Genomic DNA, 27,241 nt, shown 5'->3' on the forward strand with positions numbered 1-27,241 from the left:
AATTGAGCATGCATTTCACTTGCTCAAATCCAGACTTGAGACAGAAAGACCCACAAACAAGCAAGACCTGAAGGCTGCAGCTGTAAAGGCCTGGCAAAGCATTAAGAAGGAGGAAACCTAGCGTTTGGTGATGTCCATGGGTTCCAGACTTAAGGCAGTGATTGCCTCCAAAGGATTCGCAACAAAATATTGAAAATACAAATATTTTGTTTGGGTTTGGTTTATTTGTCCAATTACTTTTGACCTCCTAAAATGTGGAGTGTTTGTAAAGAAATGTGTACAATTCCTACAATTTCTATCAGATATTTTTGTTCAAACCTTCAAATTAAACGTTACAATCTGCACTTGAATTCTGTTGTAGAGGTTTCATTTCAAGTCCAATGTGGTGGCATGCAGAGCCCAACTCGCGAAAATTGTGTCACTGTCCAAATATTTCTGGACCTAACTGTATGTCAAAGGTTGTGTCCCTGACTTTAATGCAGGCTCACATACCGAGCACGCATTTTTCCCTGCACATAATGACTGATTTGATTATTTGACATGCATCTCTCACAACTGCAAGTGCATCGGAGATCCACTTGTGGCTGTTAACCAGTGGAATCCCACCTTCAATCTTTAACAGCAAGAGTTAACATTCACCAGCGGGGAGCGTGTCATTCCCTGCTCCCATCGGCGCCTGTGATGTGATCATGGGTTACCGGTGGGATGTCATGACAGCTGGGGTTTAGCTGATGACCCAAGTTTGTCATGACAATCTTACTGTGAAGACCGGCTGCTAACTAAAGTTCATAGGAGATCATCATTTTTGAAATACAGAGCTGTAGTGATGCATTTCTCTGTATAGCAAAAGCGATTGGAAGATCGCAGCTTCAAGTCCTCTAGGGAGACCAGTAAATACAATACAAAGTAAAAAGAAAGTTTTAAAAAAATGAAAAAAATAAACAAATACAAAAGTTTGCCACATCAAAAATAAAACAATGAAAAAAATATAAAAAAAATAGATTTGGTATCTTTGCTGTGAAAATATAATAAAGAGATCAAAACATCGCATCTACCAAAAAATAGTATGAGTAAAAATGTCAGCTCAGGGTGCAAAAAATAAGCCATCAATAGCTCCAGATCAGAAAAAATACAAACAGTACGGTTTTCAGAAAATCGAGCCAAATGCAATTTTTTTTCTTAAATTGACAAAAAACTACATTTGTTTTATATCTAAGTACCTGTACTGACCAGGAAAATCATGCTGCCAGGTCAATTTTACCACATACTGAACGTGGTAAGTAATAAAAAACAATTGTAATTGAATGTTTTTTTGCAGTTTCACTGCACTTGGAATGAATGCTTTTATTCAAAAGTACAACTTGTCCCGCAAAAAAGCCATTATAGGGTATTGGAGGAAAAATAAGAAAAGCTATGGCTGTTTGAAAATTGGGAGGAAAAAATGAAATTGAAAAAAAATGGAAGATGGCAAAGTCATCAAGGGGTTAAAATGGTTCAAAAACGGTCTGCCCTTTTATGAAAGTAGATGAGATAACTGTGGAAAGATAAGGCGCAAATAGGGTCTTATCCGGTAAACACGTGGAAGTGAATACTGGCAGGTACACTCACCTGGTCTGGTTGTGCCAGTCACAACCCCTTTTGAAGCATATAAATTACGATATGATGGTGTAGGAGGCAGCCGTCCCGCAGTGAAGAGACAGTTCAAAAAGTATAGGAAAGCAGGTTGATATACCGCGCCACACCACAGAAGTCAAAAAGGTTAAAAGTAAATCCCTTTTTCTTTATTTTCACAGGTCTACGCATTTCAGGGACATATCCGTCCCCTTCCTCAGGACAATGAACAGAAAATACTATAGATATAGTATTTTCTGTTCATTTTCCTGAGGAAGGGGACGGATATGTCCCTGAAACGCGTAGACCTGTGAAAATAAAGAAAAAGGGATTTACTTTTAACCTTTTTGACTTCTGTGGTGTGGCGCAGTATATCAACCTGCTTTCCTATACTTTTTGAACTGTCTTTTATGAAAGTAGTAAAATTGTAAATTACATGTACTAGAGCAACTGAAGATGAATAATTAAATAACATATATTTTATATTCAGAATCAATAAGGATTTTTATTCACTAATGTGAGATAAATGGACATGATGTCATAATCTTTGCATTGCCTATCTCTGGTTCAACATGGAGGATTCTAGGTAGAACTTGATAAACTTTACTAACAATGCTACTGTTATGCTCTTCATAGATTTTTCATTTATCCCCCCAAAAAATCAGCATAGACTGTAGATATTGTGGAAAATACCTGGAGCTGAGTTGGATGGCTGAGCCTCTGGAATTCCATGAATTGGATAAATCCATCGTATACCTGAAATACCTCCATCTTCTGACTTTGTAATGCTGTTTAAAACATGATATAAAGAACTTAATTGGCAAACATTTAATAATATTGATCTTAAAAAATGTGTTAGGCCTTAGAGGTTGAACATAAGGCAATCTAGACAAATAATCTCCAGTTCTCTCAAGATATCCTCTCCTTCACTCTCATATGGTCCTCACCTAATTGCCTGCAAGATTTTTCCCCATCCCCTGGAATTTAGTGCCTCAACATGTCAGATTGTCTACCATATTTGAAACCTTCAGATATAACCTGAAAATTCAACTCTTCAGGAAAGCCTACAGCTAGGAATAATTCCCCTACCATTTCACAACTAAAAGAGCTATGCAAACCCCTGAACTACTGTCTCCTTTTCCTACACCCAGTAGATGGTAAACATTTGAAGGAAGGGTGCTCTCCTCCTTTCCACCAGTCTGTCACTGTGTCATGTTTGTGCACCGCTCTAGGGGGACATCTGGTAAGTCTGGGACCAGAAGGTAACAGTGCGCAGGTCTGCAGCTTGTGCTTAAATGTATTTGCCTTCTGGAGGTGCTGTAGGTGTTAAGGACACTTTCTTATCTGGCTATCTTTTGAAACCTTAACCTCAGGTGCAGCTCTTTGTGACCACTCCCTTGTGCTATAAATAGTCATGTGTCTTAACATCTCATGCCGGTTATAGTGTCTCATTATTCTTATGCTGACCACTTTGAAAGGGGCCTAGCTCAACAAGAGTTGACGTTTTGTGACAACTGCAGCTGTGGTCTTGCTTGGAGTGTTTTTCCTTTTTGTGTCTACTTTCCCGTGTCTGTCTTACTAGACAGGGTAAGTTCAGGGCACGTCAGGGCTTAGGCATGAGATCAGCGATGAGGGGACGGACTCATGTAGGAAGTGCTAGGATCAGCCTCAAGTGAGTGTATGAGTTGACCCTGCTCTTCTCTCCCTTGTACCAAACCCACCATTTTATCATGATCCCGGTGTACCCTGTTTGTTGCGGTGCTCACCAGGGGTTCCCTTATACCTGGCATAATTAAGGTAGTCACTGCATGACACACTGTTTGTTCATTGTAATTTACAGTGCCTTGCGAAAGTATTCGTCCCCCTTCAATTTTTCAACCTTTTCCCACATTTCAGACTTTAAACATAAAGATAAAAAAATTAAATTTTATGGTGAAGAATCAACAACAAGTGGGACACTATTGTGAAGTTGAACGAAATTTATTGCTTATTTTAAACTTTTGTATAAAATAATAAACTGAAAATCGGGGCATGCAATATTATTCGGCCCCTTTACTTTCAGTTCAGCAAACTCACTCCAGAAGTTCATTGAGGATCTTTGAATGATCCAATGTTGTCCTAAATGACTGATGATGATAAATATTATCCACCTGTGTGTAATCTAGTCTCCGTATAAATGCACCTGCTTTGTGATAGTCTCAGTGTTCTGTTTAAAGCACAGATAGCATCATGAAGACCAAGGAACACAACAGGCCTGTCCGTGATACTGTTGTAGAGATGTATAAAGCCGGATTTGGTTACAAAAAGATTTCCACAACTTTAAACATCCCAAGAAACACTGTGCAAGCGATCATATTGAAATGGAAGGAGTATCATACCACTGCAAATCTATCAAGGCCCGGCCGACCATCCAAACTTTAATCTCAAACAAGGAGAAGACTGATCAGAGATGCAGCCAAGAGGCCCATGATCACTCTGGATGAACTGCAGAGATCTACAGCTGAGGTGGGAGAGTCTGTCCAAAGGACAACAATCAGTCGTACACTGCACAAATCTGTCCTTTATGGAAGAGTGGCAAGAAGAAAGCCATTTCTCAAAGATATCCATAAAAAGTGTGGTTTAAAGTTTGCCACAAGCCACCTGGGAGACACACCAAATATGTGGAAGAAGGTGCTCTGGTCAGATGAATCCAAAATCTAACTTTTTGGGCACAATGCCAAACAATATGTTTGGCGTAAAAGCAACACAGCTCATCACCCTGAACCCACCATCCCCACTGTCAAACACGGTGGTGGCAACATCATGGTTTGGGTCTGCTTTTCTTCAGCAGGGACAGGGAAGATGGTTAAAATTGATGGGAAGATGGATGGAGCCAAATACAGGACCATTCTTGAAGAAAACCTGTTCGAGTCTGCAAAAGACCTGAGACTGGGACGGAGATTTGTCTTTCAACAAGACAATGATCCCAAACATACAGCAAAATCTACAATGGAATGGTTCACAAATAAACGTATCCAGGTGTTAGAATGGCCAAGTCAAAGTCCAGACCTGAATGCAATTGAGAATCTGTGGAAAGAACTGAAAACTGCTGTTCACAAACGCTCTCCATCCAACCACACTCATCTCAAACTGTTTGCAAAGGAAGAATGGGCAAGAATTTCAGTCTCTCGATGTACAAAACTGATAGAGACATACCCCAAGCGACTTGCAGCTGTAATCGCAGCAAAAGGTGGAGCTACAAAGTATTAACTTAAAGGGGCCGAATAATATTGCACGACCCACTTTTCAGTTATTTATATTTTATAACAGTTTAAAATAAGCAATAAATATTGTTCAACTTCACAATTGTGTCCCACTTGTTGTTGATTCTTCATCATAAGATTAAAATTTGTATCTTTATGTTTGAAGCCTGAAATGTGGGAAAAGGTTGACAAATTCAAGGGGGCCAAATACTTTTGCAAGGCACTGTATATTTTTATTCCGTATGTAAACTCTCTTCACATGGTACAGCACCAGGAAATTAAATTAGTGTTAAAAATAAATAATAATAAAAATAATATCTTCTCTTGAGTTTAAAGTTGGAGATCCGATCATTACTTCAAAATACCCCCATTTTAAAAAGGGGATATTGTTATCAAATCAAACTTTTATATTTCACTTTTTGACAAGCATTATAAATGCTTGTCAAAATGATAAATTATCATAATTAATACAATTCTTAAGAAGAAATCATTAATAATCTAAACTATGCTGCCTGGCTAATCCACCTGCCCCCCACTACTCCCCAACCTCTCCTCTCTGCGAAGCCCTTCCCTGGTTTCCAATGGCCAAACGACTCCATTTCAAAAGCCTAACCATGACATACAAAGTCATCCATAACCTGTCTCCTCCATACATCTGTGACCTAGTCTACAAGTACTTACCTGCATATAACCTCCGATCCTCACAAGATCTTCTTTCTCTACTCCCCTCGCATCTCCTCTTCCCAGAATTGCATCCAAGATTTCTGCCGTGCATCTCCCATACTCTGCAATGCTCTGCCACAACATATCAGACTCTTGTCTAGCTTGAAAAGCTTCAAAAGGCACCTAAAGATCCACCTCTTCTGGCAAGCCTACAACCTGCAGGAACCCTCAGTCCTCTATAGTGCCGCACGACTATCTCCACCCTCACCTACTGTATCCTCGCCTATCCCTTGTAGACTGTGAGCCCTCACAAGCAGGATCCTCTTTCCTCCTGTAGCTGTCTGTGCCTTGTTTTGTTTATGATTATTGTACTTGTCCCTATTATGTGTACCCCCTTCTTTGCATGTAAAGCACAATGGAATAAATGGAATTATAATAATAAATGATAATTATAATAATAACTCTGTATAGTCTCTTTTTAAAATGTTAGTTGCCTTTTACAATTGTATTAAAGGGAAATATCCTTTATTTGCATGTGCAATGGATGCATTAGGCTAACATTTCAAGCCTGCGCATAAGAGGAACAGTCCCAGGATGGCCAAGATAGCGAGTTAGGTTTCTTCCTTAAAGGCATCTTGAAAAATGAGACTAGAACCTTGTTTATTTCAGGCACTTGCATTTTTGTTATGTAACCACTTTTATTCATTATCGTCTTTTTTTCTTGTATTACAAGGGCTATTCACTATTTGGACAACTCTTTCCTAAATACCATATTCCACAATGTAAAATGAACATAAGAGATTCTCATGTGCTGTTCCAGTTATGATGGCACAAGGTCTCCCAGGGTTCGCATGACATTTTTACGCCATGTGAGCACTCCAGTCAAGCAGTGGTCACTAATGGGATGATTCGCTCATAATTCTTTGGATAAATCTCAGACATTTTATGGAAGTGTGAGGACTGCAGCACATTAGTGACCGCTGATTGGCTGCAGTGCTCACGTGGCATTACAATGTCAAACAATTCCCGAGTGACCTAGCACCAACATAGGTGGAGAAGTACTGGAGCAGGAAGTATCTGTTATTTTACTATGAGGAATATGGGATTTAAGAAAGGGTTGTACAAGTTGGGGATAACACCTTTAAGACTTGTTAGAATATTCTGATTTATGTTATGAACCACTAATGAGTGAGTTGTTAGTACTGTTATTCATCTGTAAAAAGTTGAAAGTTTTCTTTCAATTTATTACTTTGCTACATGTAAGCATATTCAAGTAATACTGTACATATTAATATTTAGTTATATGATTATAAGGATTATATTATTATTGCTTCAATCATACAACTTTGCCTTTGTCCACGTTTAAAGTTCTACAGAACTGAATTATGGCACCTACTGTTGTGAATTATGCTTTACTTTTATTAACCAATTTAAGCAAATGGAAAGCACAATGTGATAAAAAAAAGACTCCAGGTCTAATAGTTAACATATAATGGTAATGCAGTGCTATTCCCATAAAATGTATTGGAACAGGCCATAAGGGATGTTCTTATGGTAGATGTTCATTAGCCACATGTACCGTAATTTCTTACCTTTACGCAATCAATGGTGCATGCCGCATTTAAAAAAAGAATGTCAATATAATTGGGACTTAATAAGTATACAACATTTTCTAAAGTACATGCCTACATTTTCAGGCTTGACATGTGCTTTCCCATCCTTTCGGAAACAGCAATCTAAAGCAATGTAATCCCAGGAGAATCATCTCTAGCTATTAGCACATTTTTTCTCTATTTTCCATTTTTGATGAATTACAATAGCAATCCTACTTTGCCTATAGGATTGTTTTTCATCTAAAAAAAAATGTTATATATTCCCATCTTGTTTAAATTACATGTAGGGACTTCTATGGTTTTTGATTGTTTTATATATACAGAACATTTTTACTATCCCACATCTTACCTTTTCAGTTCTGTTCTCAATTCTTCAATATTGTCATGTTCCCAGCTTTCTCCATTTGCTTTTACCATGTGTACAACCACCAAAGCTTCGTAGAGTTTCATAGTATCAGGGGCAAAAAGTACGGGGATATCCAGTTTTTCCTTAGCAGCTAAAGCAATGCCTAAACACAATAAATGTCAAGTAAATGCCAGCGGAACATTTAGAAAGTAAAAGTATTATTTTTATTAAATAGACATAACAGACAAGACATGCTTGGTAGGTTGAACCGATACTGAAAAAAATGTGCCAAAAAACACTTTGTACTCAATATATCAAGACTGGTAATTTTCTCACAAAAGGATGTGGTAGAGTCAGACACCCCTGATTCATGAAGAAGTGCTCACCTCTTTATGAAAATGGAGTGTCTAACAAGTGGCATCTGTGTCTGTGTGCCACAACAGAAACCTTACAATAGTCCCAGATGGAAGTAAGATTTCTATTATAAGGAATGTCACAGCTCATCATGAATTAGACAAGCCATGACATAACACCCTCGCCCCACCTTGTCATGTACCAGCTCTACCCAGCTCTGCCCACTTTGCAATATTGGGGGTGAGAAACTGGAGTGAAAATGCCGAAAGCCGTGTATTTTATTTGACTTTTCAAAGTAATTTATTGGTGAAATTGCTTTGATGAATTGGAGCATTACCTGAAAAAGGTCTGACCCATCATAGGCCATGAAAAAGTATATTATATACAGAAGTACCATTTTCTTTTATAGGCTACTTTCACACCATGTGTAGACCCCATACATAAGGGGTCCCCAACCAGTTGCTCAGGTGCCCTATGTGGCTCTTGATGTGTGGCTCGCTGCTGTCTGCAGCTTAATACATTAGCAAGGTCTAGCTATCAGTTATAAGGAGCAGGTTTCCAGATGATAACTTTTTTGAATAGCCCTGCACCAAACAGCAGATCTGAATGAGCATATACTGGCTTTGATATAGGATGATACTGCTGCCTGTCTGTATTTGTTGGTGGGGTTTTTGACTTCTGTCCTAGCCCTTCTCCTTGAGCGGTGGGTTGTGGTGGGGGTCTTACAATCAGGGTCAAGGACAGAAGATAGGGAGATGCTGGGGACTCAGAACTCATCTTCCTATCCAGTCACCCCTTTCTGTCACTTACATGACATAATCACCGGCCTTATCATTTTACTGTGCCTTTATGGCTCTGCTTGCAGTGTTGGCACACCTGGTTCAGAGTGTGAGTTTGAGGATCTGGGTGCTCAGGTGGTGCAATAGCTGCAGCACATCATGGGCCTGTTGGTTGTAGTCCCTAGTTTCTCTGGGGATCGCAATAGGTTCAGGGTCTTTGAACGAGCATGCAAGTTATATTTTAGGCTCTGTCCCCATTCTACGAGGAACAAGTAACAGGAAGTGGGGATCATTGTCTCCCTGTTGCGGGGAAATCCCCAGTCCTGGGCCTTTTCTCTACCAACCTTATTCTGAGGCATTACGGTTGATAGATCATCTTTTTACAGCTTTGACCCTGGTCTATGGTGAACCTGAAGGTGTCTCCTTGGCAGAATCCCAACTCTGCAATCTCCAGCAGGGGATGCAGTCAGCACAAGAGTAATATTCGGAGTTTCGGAGATGGGCTACGGACACCATATGGAACTATATGACTCTCAGAAATCACTTCATCCAGGGGTTGTCTGGTTGGCTCAGGGATTCCATTTTGCACTACTTTGCACCTATGTCACTGGAGGACACTATGTCCCTTGCCATCAGGGTGGATAGATGAGGTGGAGGTCCCACAGGTAGTGGAGGATGAACCCTTGCAGGTTGGGGGTATCTCTTCTCGCGTCCGGCTTCCTGCAGTTCATCTTGGGATGGGACCTGTGTTTATTGTGGTTGAATGGGCCACTTTATTGGGGTTTGTCCATCCCAATCTAACCAGGTCTCATCTCCTCAGATGCCACAGTCCCCTGGTCGTTTGGAGGAAGGCAATCATGGCGTACATATTTCTTCCATTTTTCCCTCTTTTCTGGATCAAAGAAGGGATAACTTTCCCACTCCCCAGGATTATCTTGGATCTCTGTTTTCCTCCGGGCCTTCTCCTGAGTGTGAGATTAAATTGTATTTTTCGTGTGAGATTTCATCTGAAAAACCTTCCCCCAAGACTGTATGGAGTAGGACAGTCCAGGTGTTTATGTCTCCTCCATTACACCAACCTATTCTATCTTAGTTGCTAAGGTTTCTTCGGAGAAAGGCGGTGTTCACATTCCCACTCCTCAGGTAAATCCTAGGCATCAGTGTCCATCGTGGAGAGGCATGAAATGTAGAAAATGGCGTGCACACATATAGTAAATGAGGTGCGTGCAACATGGGGGGGGGCAAACCCATATGAATACTAAAAATAGTAATTGCAGCACACTCTCTAGAATGCAAAAGTGATATTTAATGGATTTATAACACACACTATGTACAATTTCAACAGGCAAACTGCGACTTAACTGTGATGTTTTGACACAATTAGCCAAATATGTTACGTTTTCCTTCCTTTGTTACCCTTCCCTGTACACCTTTTGTAGTTCGCTGGTTCTGGTTTTAGGTGTGTGTGTAAGTTCTGTTGTAACCCCTGTCTGTCTGTATTTGTTGTTGGGGTTTTTGACTTCTGTCCTAACCCTTTCCCTTGGGTTGTGGGTTGTGGGGGTATTACCATCAGGGTCAAAGACAGGAGATAGGGAGATGCTGTTAGCTCAGACCTCGCTACCTTCAAGCATACCTCTGAGTTAAGGGGTAGCCTAGGGTCTGCTTAGTCTAGGGCCAGCACAGGGGCTCCCAGCCAGTCACCCCTTTTTGTCAGTTACGTGACACTGCCGGATGTCACTACTGGAGGGGTGGGAGCCTCTAGATATGGCTCATGACCTTCTATTGGAGTTGAATGTGGATATCATGGTAAAAAAGTTAGTGGACCACTGTCATTCACAGTGTGAACAAGGTCTTATTTCTATACATAAACTATAAAATGTTGTGAAACACAAAAACCTCTTAACCATAAATAACCACTGTCACTGCAGATGATGAAAATATCTTCATTCTTTATGAATCCATATCAGTTCATTATCATAAAGATCTATATTCTCGCTATCAATCTGCTATGAGTATGCACTAACAGTTTGATACAATCAAATCTTTATAATCAGGAAGGTACAAATACAGTTTTCAAAATGTGTATCAGCACAATGCCATTGCTCCATCTCATTAATCTTGTTCTGTGAGGAAATAGAAGGCTGAACATTTTTTTACAAAAGGAAAATGAAATTGCCTTTGTTTCAAGTACAATTGGATTTTTAGACAAGTCTGAATTACGTCTGAGTTATGTTTGATCAGGTGTGACAGATAATTAGATTTTGACGGTTCTTATTCTTATATTGCAATTTATTATTATAATTAAATGCAAACACAGACATGGGAATACAAGAGAAGGTATTACCTCTCTGGTTAAAAGTTATTTAAGTTACAGTAATAGACATATGACTTCCTTATCAGATGCCATCATAACTGTATAATAATGTTAACAAGAGGCAGGAATAAAGGCTCATTCAGACATCACTTTTTCTCGCACAAGTTCTATCAGTGGTTTTGTTTAGACAGAACTCCTTCCTAGAATAGATTATGGGGCAGTTCACATTTCCGTGTATTTTTTATGACAAACTGGTCTGAAAAAAATCATGGAGACACAACCGATTTTGGTACGAGTCTCATTGACAGGTTGATTGAAGCTTAAAAACATCTATCAAGTTTTTATTTGTGGGGGGGGTGTTGTGGTTGGGGGTTGCATACGAAAAAAAACTGATGAAACACTGATGGTAAAGATATGACACAATGACCAAATACTGATAAGAATCCGATCCAAAACACTGATGACACTCGGACCATTTTTTTGCATACAAAAAAAATCATTGATGTGTGAATGAGCTCTTGGATGGAAGAAAGTATGGATGTTGGACAAAAGCCACAGATGTATCCACTGCAAGCATAATAGCACAAAAGCGCTCTATGCTACTTGGTTTCCATGACTTTTCTCATTCACTTTTAATAAGTGTCATTCTATTCAAAAATCTTGGGCACACTATGCAAATAGTGCAGACACCCAAAACTATCACTATAGTATGGCAAAGCTAACAAGTTAGTGGAGGCTACATCTGTTAATATGAATTGATCATAGTTAGCAACAATGAAGACAAATAGGTTTACATAAGACTTATAGACACAAAACAGGAGGCAGCGGTATACAGACACAGGAACAGCGCCAAGTTCGGATACCCCAAAGACCAATATGCAATTTCCTTGTTTGCTAATAATGCAAAAGTTCTGATTACCTAATAGCAAAGGGTATGGCTCAAACTAGAGATGGGCTTCATCTCTCCAAGGGCTCCATTGCGATTGTTTAAACATTTAGATGTCAAACACAGACAGCGGCATTTAATGGGACTCTATCAGCAGGTGTTTGGTAGGTAATCTAAAGACAGCATGCTGCAAGGATTAAAACAGAACATTCAGGGATGAAGTAAGTTCACTGAGTTCACTTAGTTCATTTGAGGAGAGGTCACTGAGTTCATTGAGTTTACCTGAGGTCAGATCACTTGAGATCCCAGCTGGGGTACAATGGGAACCTCAGTTGTGACCTCAGGTGAACTCAGTGAAGTCACCATTCACAGCTGTGCCAGAGGCCGCAGCTGTCACATTTTCTAATGTGATGGTGCACTGCAACCTTAGGATGAAGCAGATATGGAATCATCATGGGACCTCGTGTGGATTACGTCAAACCTGTAGTGGTGTTTTGGGGGTTAATAAATTGGAGAAAGAGGGTTTTTTTAAATAAAGAATTTTTCTCTGTTTTTTGTATTTATTTATTTTTACTTACATGATTAGTAATGGGGAGTGTTTCATAGACTCCCTCCCCATTACTAACATCAAGCTTTATGACAAGTGTCATTTTTTTTTTGACAAATCAAAGCTGCTATTAACCCCTTATATTTCCCCAATTGCCACCGCTCAAGGGCAATCAGGATAAGCCAGGTAAGCACCAGGATTGACACATCTAATGGATGCACCAATTCTGGAGTATTTGTAGGCTGCTATTTTTAGGCTAGAGAGGGTCCAATAACCATGGGCCTCCCCTGCCTGAGAATACCAGCCCTCAGCTGTCTGATTTATTTTGGCTTAGTATAAAAAATGAGGGCGTACCTCACAACATTTTTAATTATTTATTTAAATAATTAAAAATAGCCACAAGGGGTCGCTCATATTTTGATAGACAGCCAAGATAAAGCACACAGTTGGGGACTGCACCCTCCAGCTGTCTGCTTTATCTGTGCTGGGTATCAAAATACGGGGGACTCCTATGCCATTTTTTTACAATTATTTATTTATTTTTATACTCTACTTCCTGACCAATACAGCTAGTATAAGGGCAACCAATCTCAGACATCGGTACAGAAGGTGGGCGGGTAAAGCAGGACTGCAACCAATCACAGACACTGTTAGAGGATGGGTGGGGGAAGAGTGAATATTCATAAGGGTTAATGATTGGACGCAGAAACAGTGTGACAGCTGCAGGGAGACTTGGTAAGTATAATTCTGCTTTAATGACCACATGTAATTTTTTTTTCATTACACCACAAAATTACAATAATGCCAATAACAAAAATGGCTATGGCATTACTTTGATTGGCAGGCAATCCCTGCATGTTTTGTGGCTAAAAATCAGGTGCCAAACATGCGTGGAGGACAATTTAAACCTACAAGGCGAATACCAAAATACTTGATAAGTAACGAATATCCCAAATACCTTAATATCTGTGCTAATAACCAATAATGCCGAATATATTCGCTTATCGCTAATTTTTACCCATACCTCTTCCCTTCATTCTTTTCCTGCCCCATATTGCAGCTGAATGTCATGGACATTTGCCTTTAAGTGGGCTTTACATGCTACAACAAATCTAACGATGTGTCGTCGGGGTCACGTCGTAAGTGACGCACATCCGGCATCGTTAGTGTTGTTGTAGCGTGTGACAGCTACGTGCGATTGCAATTGAACATAAAACTGTTCATCGCATACACGTCGTTCATTTCCTAAAAATTGCACGTCGGGTTGTTCAATGTTCCCGAGGTAGCACACATTGCAGTGTGTGACACCCCGGGAACAGATCTTACCTGCGTCCCGCGGCTCCCGCCGGCAATGCGGAAGGAAGGAGGTGGGCAGGATGTTTACGTCCTGCTCATCTCCGACCCTCCAATTCTATTGGCTGACTGCCGCGTGATGTCGCTGAGACGCCGAACGTCCCTCCCACTCCAGGAGGTGGATGTTCGCCGCCCACATCGAGGTCGGATGGAAGGGTAAGTACGTGTGATGGGAAGTAATCGTTTGTGCGACACGGTCAACAAATTGAACGTGCTGCACATACGATGGGAGCGGGTACGATCGCATATGATATCGTATGTGATATCATAAGGTGTAAAGCAGGCTTTAGTCAACTGTACTATGCAGCTAATTATGTATCTAAATTGCTAAATGTAACACTATAGCTAACTGCAAATTTCTAGGGAAAAAAAAAAATCAGCTGTCTGCCATACAAAAAAAAAAGTAGCCTGTGTAAATAGTTTCCAGATAATAGTATCTCATATAAAAGACCTGATATAGGTGCAGTATTTTATATGTGTTAAATCAATGTCAATTTTTCTTACCACTTATCATTGTGACTACTTAGAGTGTAAAAGTAAAGCGAGAACCATGTATAAAACATTTTTGTCACATTACTCCACCAATATCTCAAAAGTCCAATGTTATTGCCTATATTCTGACTTTAAGAAGTTTAGGAAAAGCACTAATCATCTTTTGTTTATTTTCCATTTGCAATAAGTATTTGTCTCACCACAGGACAATGATGAAAAGATTATAAAAAGCGAATAATATACTGAATTCACAAGAACATAAAATTAACATTACAGGAGATAGAAGCCTTTAGCTGTAATTTATTCTTTTTTTTTTTCAAAAGTTCTGTGTAAATCAAGCAGTTGGATTAAAGAAAAAAAAGAAGCTTGCTTGCATCTACATAAAAAGAAAATCTAAAAAGAAATTGAAGTAATGTCTTTGGAACGGCACATATTTCTTCCTGCTAAATTGGAAGGATGCTCTTATTTTTTAAATACAATAGGATAGTAAAACACTAATGAGCACTGAAGTTTTTATTCTCCTCTTAGATATTATAGCTATTGTTAACTGCTAGTACATTTTAGATATTTAGTACAGATGAGAGAATCGACTGGATGAAAATCAGAATATCGAACTTTTGGGAATTCACTGGACTGAGCAAATTAAATAAATGCCGGCTCCCATGTTATAGAATGCAAAAGATTGTATCAACCAGTGAAGGCTCACATGACCTCCGCTGTGGCCGAGCTTTACCATAATGTCTTGCAGCTAATAATTCACATAGTATAGCCATTAAGGAGGAAAACTGTATAAAAAGTTCAGGCAGGGAATGCAGCAGACATTTTGTAGAGAATATGGACAGTGAGAGGACATCACAGCTCACAGCTTAGCAATACAAATAGGGAGATAAAGTCATAAAACAGTGAAGTAAATTTTACCAATAGTGTGTGGCAATACAGAAGTTGTCCAAGTTCTCTGGAGTATGCCAATACCTCATATGTGGCCGAAAACTACTTTGATATACAGTGCAAAGCTCAGGACAGGAGTGTCGCATTAGAATGGCTTGAGAGTGTCATGTCACATTAGTAGAGTCTTTAAGGTAACAGATCAGCGGAATCCTCCCCTAAAAGACTTATTTTACAAACTATCCTTTTCCTTTTTTCGAGAAGTGAATAAAACTGTGGTTGAACGCTTCTGTGCATGCTCAAAAAGATGAACAGCACCAAATTAGAGGACAGACAGAGTCCAGTTTTTATATTTTCTTTCAAAAAAAGTTTTTGCATCACCAAATTTTGGGAGCTATCATTTTTCTAGATTTTTGCCAACAGAGTCATGACGACTTGATTTTTTGCAGGTTGAGTTTATGGGTTTTTTGTACCATTTTCATGCACATGACAGTATTTGATCACTTTCTATTAATAAGACAGCTTTTTTCTTTGGGTCAGTAAGAAAACAGTGATACCACATTGATGTACATTTTAATATATTTTGCCGCTTTCACACAATAAAAACAATTATAGAAAAAAGAATAGTTTTTGCATTGCTGTATTCTGAGAGTCTTAGCTTTTTTATTTGTCGACTGACGGAGTTATTTGGGAGCTTGTTCCTTGAGGGACAAGATGATGCTTTACTCCATTTTTTTTGGTGGTATGATGAAAAAGCATTGGTTTTTGTCACTTTTATTTTTACGGTGTTCACTGTGGTAGTTTATTCCTGCATTTTCTGGTTTACTATTGTGCGGTTTGCTGCCGAAGTTCCCTGCTTGGATGCAGGACCTCTAACACATAAGAAGGATTCTGACATATCTACAGAGTGGTGAGCGGTTTCTGTCTTTTTTTGATATTGTAGTGCTTGCCGGCTTTTGCTAGAAACACACTCCTGCTTTTATAGTATACTGACTGTGATTTATTTTTTCCTGCATTTTCTAGTGTTATAGATCGGGTCGTTTTGGACATTGCTTTTCCAAACATGTGTACGTTTTTGGTTTATTTCAGATTTTACATACATTCATATGAAAAAGTTTGGGCACCTCTATTATTGTTAACCTTTTTTATTTAGAACAATTTGGGTTTTTGCAACAGCTATTTCAGTTTCACATATCTAATAACTGATGGACTCAGTAATATTTCTGGATTAAAATGAGGTTTATTGTAGTAACAGAAAATGTGCAATCCGCATTTAAACAAAATTTGACAGGTGCAAAAGTATGGGCACCCTTATCAATTTCTTGAGTTAAACACTCCTAACTACTTTTTACTGACTTACTAAAGCACTAAATTGGTTTTGTAACCTCATTAACTTTTGAACTTCATAGGCAGGTGTATCCAATAATGAGAAAAGGTATTTAAGGTGGCCACTTGCAAGTTGTTCTCCTATTTGAATCTCCTATGAAGAGTGGCATCATGGGCTCCTCAAAACAACTCTCAAATGATCTGAAAACAAAGATTATTTAACATAGTTGTTTAGGGGAAGGATACAAAAAGTTGTCTCAGAGATTTAAACTGTCAGTTTCCAATGTGAGGAACATAGTAAGCAAATGGAAGAACACAGGTACAGTTCTTGTTAAACCCAGAAGTGGCAGGCCAAGAAAAATATCAGAAAGGCAGAGAAGAAGAATGGTGAGAACAGTCAAGGACAATCCACAGACCACCACCAAAGACCTGCAGCATCATCTTGCTGCAGATGGTGTCAATGTGCATCGGTCAACAATATAGTGCACTTTACACAAGGAGAAGCTGTATGGGAGAGTGATGCGAAAGAAGCTGTTTCTGCAAGCACGCCACAAACAGAGTCGCCTGAGGTATGCAAAAGAACATTTGGACAAGCCAGTTACATTTTGGAAGAAGGTCCTGTGGACTAATGAAACAAAGATTGAGTTGTTTGGTCATACAAAAAGGAGTTATGCATGTAGGCAAAAAAACATGGTATTCCAAGAAAAGCACTTGCTACCCACAGTAAAATTTGGTGGACGTTCCATCATGCTTTGGGGCTGTGTGGCCAATGCTGGCACCGGGAATCTTGTTAAAGTTGAGGGTCGCATGGATTCAACTCAGTATCAGCAGATTCTTGACAATAATGTGCAAGAATCAGTGACGATGTTGAAGTTACGCAGGGGATGGATATTTCAGCAAGACAATGATCCAAAGCACCGGTCCAAATCTACTCAGGCATTCATGAAGAGGAACAATTACAATGTTCTGGAATGGCCATCACAGTCCCCAGACCTGAATATCATTGAATATCTGTGGGATGATTTGAAGCATGCTGTCCATGCTTGGCGACCATCAAACTTAACTGAACTGGAATTGTTTTGTAAACAGGAATGGTCAAATATATCTTCATCCAGGATCCAGAAACTCATTAAAAGATACAGGAAGCGACTAGAGGCTGTTATTTTTGCAAAAGGAGGATCTACAAAATATTAATGTCACTTTTATGTTGAGGTGCCCATGTCAAATTTTGTTTAAATGTGGATTGCACATTTTCTGTTAGTGCAATAAACCTCATTTCAATCCAGAAATATTACTGAGTCTATCAGTTATTAGATATATGAAACTGAAATAGCTGTTGCAAAAACCCAAATTGTTATAAAGAAAAAAGGTTAACATTAATAGGGTTGCCCAAACTATTTCATATGACTGTAATTATATACAGTACAGACCAAAAGTTTGGACACACCTCCTCATTCAAAGAGTTTTCTTAATTTTCATGACTCTAAAAATTGTAGATTCACATTGAAGGCATCAAAACTATGAATTAAAACATGTGGAATGTCTTATATTCTAGGTTCGTCAAAGTAGCCATCTTTTGCTTTTATTACTGCTTTGCACACTCTTGGCATTCTCTTGATGAGATTCAAGAGGTAGTCACCGGAAATGGTTTTCCAACAGTCTTGAAGGAGTTCCCAGAGATGCTTAGCATTTGTTGGCCCTTTTGCCTTCACTCTGCAGTCCAGCTCAACCCAAACCATCTCGATTGGGTTCAGGTCTGGTGACTGTGGAGGCCAGGTCATCTGGCGTAGCACCCAATCACTCTCCTTCTTAGTCAAATAGCCCTTACACAACCTGGAGGTGTGTTTGGGGTCACTGTCCTGTTGAAAAATAAATTATGGTCCAACTAAACGCAAACCGGATGGAATAGCACACAGTTGCAAGATGCTGTGGTAGGCATGCTGGTTCTGTATGCCTTTAATTTTGAATAAATATCCAACAGTGTCACAAGCAAAGCACTTCCACACCATCACACCTCCTCCTCCATGCTTCACGGTGGGAACCAGGCATGTAGAGTCCATCCGTTCACCTTTTCTATAATGACACAGTGGTTGGATCCAAAGATCTCAAATTTGAACTCATCAGACCAAAGCACAGATTTCCACTGGTCTAATGTCCATTCCTTGTGTTCTTTAGCCCAAACAAGTCTCTTCTGCTTGTTGTCTGTCCTTAGCAGTGGTTTCCTAGCAGCTATATTACCATGAAGAGATGCTGTACAAAGTCTCCTCTTAACAGTTGTTCTAGAGATGAGAAGGTGTGTCCAAACCTTTGGGCTGTACTGTATATTTGTTGGTATAATACTTTTTTTGTTCTTTATTTTGGTATTTTTTTTTATAATTTTACAATTTATTTTTTTCTTTTTTTTACATAGTCCCTCTATAATACATCAATTTTCCCTTGGTCTAATCGCTGGTCTAATACCCTGCAATGCTTTTGAATTGTTGGGTGTTAGAGCTGTCAATCAGACACAGGCAAGAAGCATTTCAGGTCCTGTTGAAGGCAGAACCTTACAGGCCACCATACCTCACTGACCAAAAAGCCATTATCTTGTCCAGAGTTACAATGGAGACCATTGGCACATCGCAATCACAACTGCTGTGCTGTTGTGCCGATCAAAGCAGAGAGAGTAATGGAAGCGGATGTTGGAAGCAGTTAAACTACACAGAAGAGCAAAAGGGTAACAACTTTTGATTTTCAGGCTCCATATCTCACTATACACTACATCTTTAAGCGTTAGATTACCTTAATTTTATAAACAATCATCTTGACTATAGGGCCCGTTACACGCTACGATATATCTAACGATATGTCGTCGTATTCACGTCGTTAGTGACGCCAATCCGGCATCGTTTGACATATCATAGCGTGTGACAGCTACGAGCGACTGTGAACGAGCAAAAATACTCACCTTATTGTTGCTTGTTGACACGTCGCTCATTTTCAAAAAAACGATCGTCCTTCTTCGCGCCGGTTGTTCATTGTTCCCGAGGCATCACACATCGCTACGTGTGACACCCCGGGAACGATGAACTGCAGCTTACCTGCGGCCACCGGCAATGCTAAAGGAAGGAGGTAGGCGGGATGTTACGTCCCACTCATGTTCGCCCCTCCGTTTCTATTGGGCATCCGCTGTGTGACGTTGCTGTGACGCCGGACGTCCCTCCTCCTTCAAGAAGAGGATGTTCGCCGTCCACAGCGAGGGTCGTTCGGGAGGTAAGTACGTGTGACGGGGGTTACCGACTTTGTGCGACACGGGCGACAAATTGCCCGTAACGCACAAACGATGGGGGCGGGTGCGATCGCAAATCCAAGCGCAGGATAAATCGACGCGGGTAACTGGCCCTTAAACCCTTCAGCCCCAAGCCTATTTTGACCCTAAAGACCAGGCCATTTTTTGCAATTTTGACCAGTGTCACTTTATGAGGTTGTAACTCTGGAATGCTTCAACGGATCCCGGTGATTCTGAGATTGTTTTCTCGTGACATATTGGGCTTCACGTTAGTGGTAAATTTAGGCCGATGTTTTTTGTGTTTCTTTGTGAAAAAATGGAAATTTTGCGAAAATTTTGAAAATGTAATTTTCAAACTTTGAATTTTTATGCTCTAAAACCAACGAGACATATAACACAAAATAATTAATAAGTAACATTTCCCACATGTCTACTTTACCTCAGAACAATTTTGGGAAAGAAAAAAAAAATTAAGGAAGTTATAGGGGTTCAAAGTTTATGAGCAATTTCTCATTTTTACAACAAAATTTACAAAGCCACTTTTTTTAGGGACCACATCACATTTGAAGCGATTTTGAAAGGTTTACATGACACAAAACACCCAAAAGTGACACCATTCCAAAAACGGCACCCCTCAGGCTACTCAAAACCACATTGAAGAAGGTTATTAACCCTTCTGGTGCTTCACAATAACTAAAGCAATGTGGAAGGAAAAAATGAACATTTTACTTTTTGCAACAAAAATGTTAATTTAGCCTCAAATATTGCATTTCACAAGAGTAGCAGGATTAAATGAACCCCCAAAATTTGTTGGGCAATTTCTTCTGAGCACGCAGATACCTCATATGTGGCGAAAAACCACTGTTTGGGCGCACGGCAGGACTCGGAAGGGTAAGAGCGTCATTTGACTTTTTGAACAGAAAATTAGCTGGAATCGTTAGCCGCACCATGTTGCGTTTGGAGTGCCCCTGAGGTGCCGAAACAGTGGAGCTCCCCTACATGTGACCCCATTTTGGAAACTAGACCCCTCATGGAATTTATCTAGATGTTTATTCAGCACTTTGATCGTCTGGGGGCTTCACAAAAATTAATAGAGTTGAGCCGTGAAAATAAAAAAAAATTACCCCAAAATTGTTACTTCCACCAGGTACCTTTTTTTTTCACAAGGGTATCAGGAAAAATTGCACCATAAAATGTATGGTGCAATTTTTCCTGAGTACACAGATACCTCATATGTGGTGGAAATCAAAGGTTTGGGCGCACAGCAGGGCTCGGAATGTAAGGAGCGTCATTTGACTTTTCAAATGCAAAATTGTCTGGGATAATTAGCGTATTCCATGTTGTGTTTGGAGACCCCTGAGGTGCCGAAACAGTGGAGCTCCCCCACATGTGACCCCATTTTGGAAACTAGACCCCCCATGGCATATAAAAAAAAAAACAGGGCGCACGCACGAATGTTCTGCAAAAAAGGGGGGGACTAGGTGGGATGGAAAAAAGAAGTCCTGTCCAAAGTCGAGTACGACTGCAGGACGATTGCTGATCAGGTACCTAATTGTTCAAGTTTTTTTTTTTATTATTTGGGGTGCACAAAAAAAAGCAAACACTAGAGCAACAATTACGTACCTGATCAGCCAATCACGTAGCTGATCAGCACTTGGCGGCAAGCAGGTGGAGGAGGAGATGGGGGAGAGGGAATGGGAGATGCGATTGGGGATAGTTAGAAAAGAGCCACGAACAATACTTACAGGATGGATCAGAACAGCAGCAGATGGGGGGCGGCAGATGGGGGGGCAGCGGCATATAAAGGGAGCATCTGTGATTGTGGGACGGAGGCGACTGGGATAGGGTGGAGGCGGCTGGGATAGGGTGGAGGCGGCTGGGATAGGGTGGGGGCGGATGGGAGAGGGCGCAGTGGATGCAGGAGCAGCAGAGGATGGGGTGAAGGGGGGATGGGGGGGATGGGGAGTGGGAGGTGAGATTGGGGATAGTTACCTTACAGGATGGATCTAGGCAGCAGGATCACAAGAGATGAAGGAGGCAGCAGATCGGGGAGGGTGAGAGGTGGGAGAGGGAGCGCAGCGCAGATCACGGGGGAGACAGGTGAGCAGAGCACAGATCATGGGGGTGAGAGGTGAGGGAGCACAGATCACGGGGGTGAGAGGTGAGGGAGCACAGATCACGGGGGTGAGAGGTGGCGGGAGAGCGAACAGCAGATCACGGGGTGACAGGTGAGGGAGCACAGATCACGGGGGTGACAGGTAAGGGAGCACACATCACGGGGGTGACAGGGGAGGGATCACACATCACGGGGGTGACAGGGGAGGGAGCACAGATCACGGGGGTGACAGGGGAGGGAGCACAGATCACGGGGGTGACAGGGGAGGGAGCACAGATCACGGGGGTGACAGGTGAGGGAGCACAGATCACGGGGGTGACAGGTAAGGGAGCACACATCACGGGGGTGACAGGGGAGGGAGCACACATCACGGGGGTGACAGGGGAGGGAGCACACATCACAGGGGTGACAAGGGAGGGAGCACACATCACGGGGGTGACAGGGGAGGGAGCACAGATCACGGGGTTGACAGGGGAGGGAGCACAGATCACGGGGGTGACAGGGGAGGGAGCACAGATCACGGGGGTGACAGGGGAGGGAGTACACATCACGGGGGTGACAGGGGAGGGGCTGGGTAGCCGATCAAGGGGGTGAGAGGTGGGGGAGTGGGCAGCACATCACGGAGGGGGCGCCAGCCGATCACGAGGGGGAGCGGCGGGCAGCGCATAACGGAGGAGAGGGGGCGCGCAGCGCATAACGGAGGAGAGGGGGCGTGCAGCGCATAACGGAGGAGAGGGGGCGCGCAGCACATAATGGAGGAGAGGGGGCACGCAGCACATAACGGAGGAGAGGGGGCGGGCAGCCGATCACGAGGGGGAGGGGCTGGGCAGCAGATCGGGGAGAGCAGTGACACTGTGGCAGACAGAGGAGGGCAGCGGCGGATCGGGAGGGGTGTGGGTGCGGGCAGCACATCACGAGGGGTGAGGGAGCAGATCGGGGAGACAGGTGGCAGATCACGGAGGGCAGCGGCGGATCGGGAGGTGTGGGGGTGGGGGTGCGGGCAGCAGATCACGAGGGGTAGGGAAGCGGGCAGCAGAATGGGGAGACAGGTGGCAGATCGTGGAGGGCAGCAGCGTATCGGGAGGTGTGGGGGTGCGGGCAGCAGATCACGAGGGGTGGGGGTGCGGGCAGCAGATCGTGGAGACAGGTGGCAGATCGCGGAGGGCAGCAGCGGATTGGGAGGTGTGGGGGTGAGGGTGCGGGCAGCAGATACGAGGGGTGGGGGTGCGGGCAGCAGATCGGGAAAACAGGTGGCAGATCGCGGAGGGTAGCGGCGGCGGCAGATCGGGAGGCTTTTCGCCGGTTTCATACAGTGCAATGGCAGCGCGGCAACTTCCGGGTCCCATGCTCCGGTTACATAACAGCATGGGACCGGAGCTTGTCGCCCTGCCATTGCACTGTATACACTCACTGTGCTGGTGTGCTGCAGGGACGACAAGTGACGGTGACGGGGGGCGGTCACCGGCAACAGGTCCATGGTGATTGGAGAGATCAGTCACAAGGCCGATCTCTCCAATCAGAGCTGCTGGAACTGGCGGAGGGTGATCCAGTGAGGTCACCCAGCTCCAGCCAATGGCCAGTGCTACAGCTGTACTGGTCAGGGCTGGATTTCAATGTTTCAGTCATTTTAAATGGCTGGAACATTACAGTGGCTGTGATTGGTTGAGCGGCGTTCGTCAGCCAATCACAGCCTCCGTAGGTCCGGGGAGGAGGCACCACCCCTCCTGAGGTCAGGTACAGGTCCCCTCCTCCTCGAATCTGCAGTTTATGCTAACTTTTCGCAGTCACCGGAGGCTCCGGTGCCGCGATTACGCCATGACGGATAGATCCGTCCTTGGTCGTTAAGGCCCAGGGCACCATGACGGAAAGATCCGTCCATGGTCGTGAAGGGGTTAACCCATACAAAATTTGACTTGTAACTATTTTGCATATTATTAATTATGCAGATTATTGTCATGTTACTGCACTATTACTCTTTTGCTCCTGGTGTTTGCAAAATGTTGTTCTTCCTGTATACTACAAATTTCAAACTGTTCACACTGTTTAATTAGATTGATTGTTAAGCAAAAACTTACTGTTCAAATTGAGGAGCAGCCATGAAGATTTCACAAGAAAAGAGAAACAGCATCATCCAACTTATCTATAGCGGTCTCTCAACCAAGAAACTGTACAAACTGCATCATGTGAGTGATATGACAGTTGGTAGAATATGAAATGAAGTCCGCCCATCCATTCAAAAGCCAAGAGGTGGAAGCCTAGACAAAATATTAGAGTCAATAAGTTGGCTCATCTCAAGGTCTATCAATTCGGAAGTGACAAACACGGCAGTGGAGATGGTTATAATGCTTTGTAAAAGTGAAATCATAGACGATTATGCAAGCGCCATGTGACACAGGTTACACAAGTCTGGAATGGTGATGCAAAAAAAGGTGAAGAAGCCTCGACTTCAATGTCATCGTAAGAAGCTTGAAAATAGTAAAAGATTTGAACTGTGTGATTTGGAGCAAAGGGACAAAAGTCAATAGTCTAGGCTCTGATAGGTGCAAATGGGTCTAGAAGAAACAAGGGTAAAAGGGCTAATGGATAGAGAAATTGAAGGCACTATCTACTTCGGTGGAGAAAGCCTGATGACATGAGGTTGTTTCTCAACCAAAGGAGTTGGATACCTGACAAGGATCGATGTTGGTCTCAATGCTGAACTGTGAGTATATATGTGAGTATCCTACAAGATGAATTACTTCATACACTCGAATACTATAGATATGAAAAGGAAACCATAGTGTTCCAACAGGACAATGACCCCAAGCTTATGCCGAGATTGTGAGGAAATGCTTCAATGACAATGAAGTACATGTGCTGGATTGGTCCATACAGTCCCCAGACCTTAAAGGGAACCTGTCACTAGATTTTTAAGTTATAAACAAAAACTAGCACCTTAAGCAGCTCCTATACTGCATTCTATAAAGGTGCATATTGTCCCCTGACTCTCCCTGTAGACCCCACATATACTGTTACGCTGGGGGATGATTGGAACAAAACTAATAATAGCCCAATCATCACCTGAGGTCCTCTGGGCAGATGACAAAGCCACTGGAGACAGGCGACCATACGTAACATGTATTGAGAGATACAACACAAAGAAAGGCGGTGGTGTTCACAGCACACCTCCGCATATGAATCATCCCTGTTAACAACACAGGGGACGAGGGATCAGTCGCGTGCATAGGGAGCAAGACCAGACCGCAATGGCAGCCCAGTTAACATCACTGGAGTGTCAGAGGGACAGTAGGACAGGAGCAGATAAGCTGACCCTGGGTGTACTGAGCCGTGGATCTTGGTGCGACAAGCACCAACGCCTAACCCTGCCTACCGCTCTTCCACATACAATCCTGCCACAGACACTGATACTGCAGGAAATATGTGGCAAAGAAGCCACACAACAGACATACAGCTCAGCCTGCTGACTGAACTAGCAAATGTAAAATGATGCTTGCGCGCCGATGGGCGTCACCCAGGCTCCCTTATAGCCTAAGCCCTGCCCCTAGCCAGACACCAGATGGCAATAGTGTACCACCCCGCACTCGGCTGCAGCCGAGCCACTTGGATCCGGGCTCGTCGGTGGGTGGCTCGAGCGCCTCCGGACCCGGGGTCACTTCGCTTTGAAAGGGGTGCTGGCGCTTTGGAGGGGGGTAGGTAGGTGCACGGCTGAAGCCATGTTTGAGTTCGTGATGCCACCTACGGGTTGTGGTGAAGTTAGACACCACCGCTGCGATTACTGGGCACCCAGGGGAGACGGTAAGATGTTAACCACTCCGTGGGTAGGGATGATGGCCCTGGGACCCGTTGGGGATAGCTGGCCGGTGCAGGGTGGTGCGCGGCCGGATGGCACTGTTGTACTCACAGTTATTGACACACACAAGTCTCTGATAAACCAAGTTGATGGTGGTCGGTGCCCACAGCCGGCTGCGTCTGGTCCTCCACCCGGTTCGGTGGTCTTGGCCTTTCTCCTGCACCGTGTTGTGTACTTGGGCTGCCTGCGCTTCAGCGTCAGGAGTCCGCTCCCTGGCTTGGTAGATGTCGGGAGAGCCCTTTTGCCCGCAGACGCTGGCCCGTGGGATCTCTCTGTCTGTGCGGTGGCTTTCTATCCCCCTCGTTGGGCTGTTGTCTTCAGTCGGGACTTGGGTGGGAAAGGACCTATAGTCCAGACAGCAATCAGTTAATTAACTCAGTCCAGTGGGTTCTGGACCTCGTTTAAGGGTCTGAGTACCCTTTGTGCTCCAGTTTCCGAGTCGGTACCAGCGGGCCACTACCCTGTCCCGGTCCACCACGGTTCCACCGAGCCGTCTTCCCGACTCCTGCAGGCTAAGGCCACCGTTCGCCTCCTAGCCAAGGTACCAAGGCTCCGACCCCAGCACCCGTCAGACTCTTTCACTCCACTCCTCTCTACTCAACTCCCCAACTACTGACTAACTCACGTTTTCCCGCCTCAGGCTTTCTGAACTCCTCAGTGGGAGTGGCCAACCGCATGGCTCTGCCCCCTGGTGTGTCTATCAAGTCCTGAGGGGGGTGACTACGTATTTCTATAGTCACTACTTCTCTGGTCATTTCCTTCTGAAAGGCACTTACCCGGATATGTGTGGTTATGAAGTGGGTTGTGACGTACTAGACACGTGGGTGCATAGTCACCGCCCCGGTCCCTCTCCTCTTGTCACTACGTTTACTCGGGCATAGGCGTCCATGTTGCGGGCTTTAAATTGACATCAGACGTGGGTTTTGAGTCACACCCTCACCGGTCACATGACGGATGCCTCTATGGTAACGATGCGACGCCTGCCAGACTACTACGCTGCATGTATGGAAATTACAGTTTGTATATTGGAAAATACACTATATTTAAGGCATGCCTGTGTAGTCTGTCAGTAGGCAAGTGTATTTAATGCACTTGATGCGTTTTATTGGACGGCGCTCTGTGTTATACGACCACTAAATTATCTCTGCATATGAAAATGCCGTGTTCCGCCCGCCATTCATTTTCCGGCGTACCAGCCAGGTATGGATGATTACAAACTTATATGCTAGGCCCGGTGACGGTGGGACTTCATATGATTCACGTTGTTGGTACACGCTGTTGGGAGACGCCCACTTTTTGATCACTTGACATAGTATGAGCCATTTCATTGTATTTTCGGTGCTGTGCCACTGCATGGGGTGTGGATGTCACCGGCACCACATGCTGTTCACCAATGGTAATCGATTTTAGATTTTACTATGGAGGGTAACCATGTGTTGATGGGTCTGATTAGCCCGGGCTGAAAGGAGTCTGATTGGAGACTCACCATTTATAAGGACGTACCTTTTAAACATGAGACCACCCCCGGAAGAAGGATTACAACACCGAAACCTATAGGTCAGGGTTTTGTGCTCTCACTCCACACATAGGTATGCA

The 27,241-nt window shown here is 42.9% G+C and overlaps 1 protein-coding gene across 1 annotated transcript in view; it reads right to left on the minus strand.

Moving 5' to 3' along the window:
• CFAP47 (cilia and flagella associated protein 47) overlaps positions 1 to 27,241 on the minus strand; it is a 1,094,449-nt gene that overhangs the window by 124,304 nt on the left and 942,904 nt on the right. The window contains 2 exon segments of the mRNA XM_075333814.1: positions 2,305 to 2,399; positions 7,479 to 7,638. Of these exon segments, the coding sequence (XP_075189929.1) occupies positions 2,305 to 2,399; positions 7,479 to 7,638 (255 nt within the window).

The sequence above is a fragment of the Anomaloglossus baeobatrachus genome, chromosome 2 (genome assembly GCF_048569485.1).
Source record: "Anomaloglossus baeobatrachus isolate aAnoBae1 chromosome 2, aAnoBae1.hap1, whole genome shotgun sequence".
Taxonomy (NCBI): Eukaryota; Metazoa; Chordata; class Amphibia; order Anura; family Aromobatidae; genus Anomaloglossus; species Anomaloglossus baeobatrachus.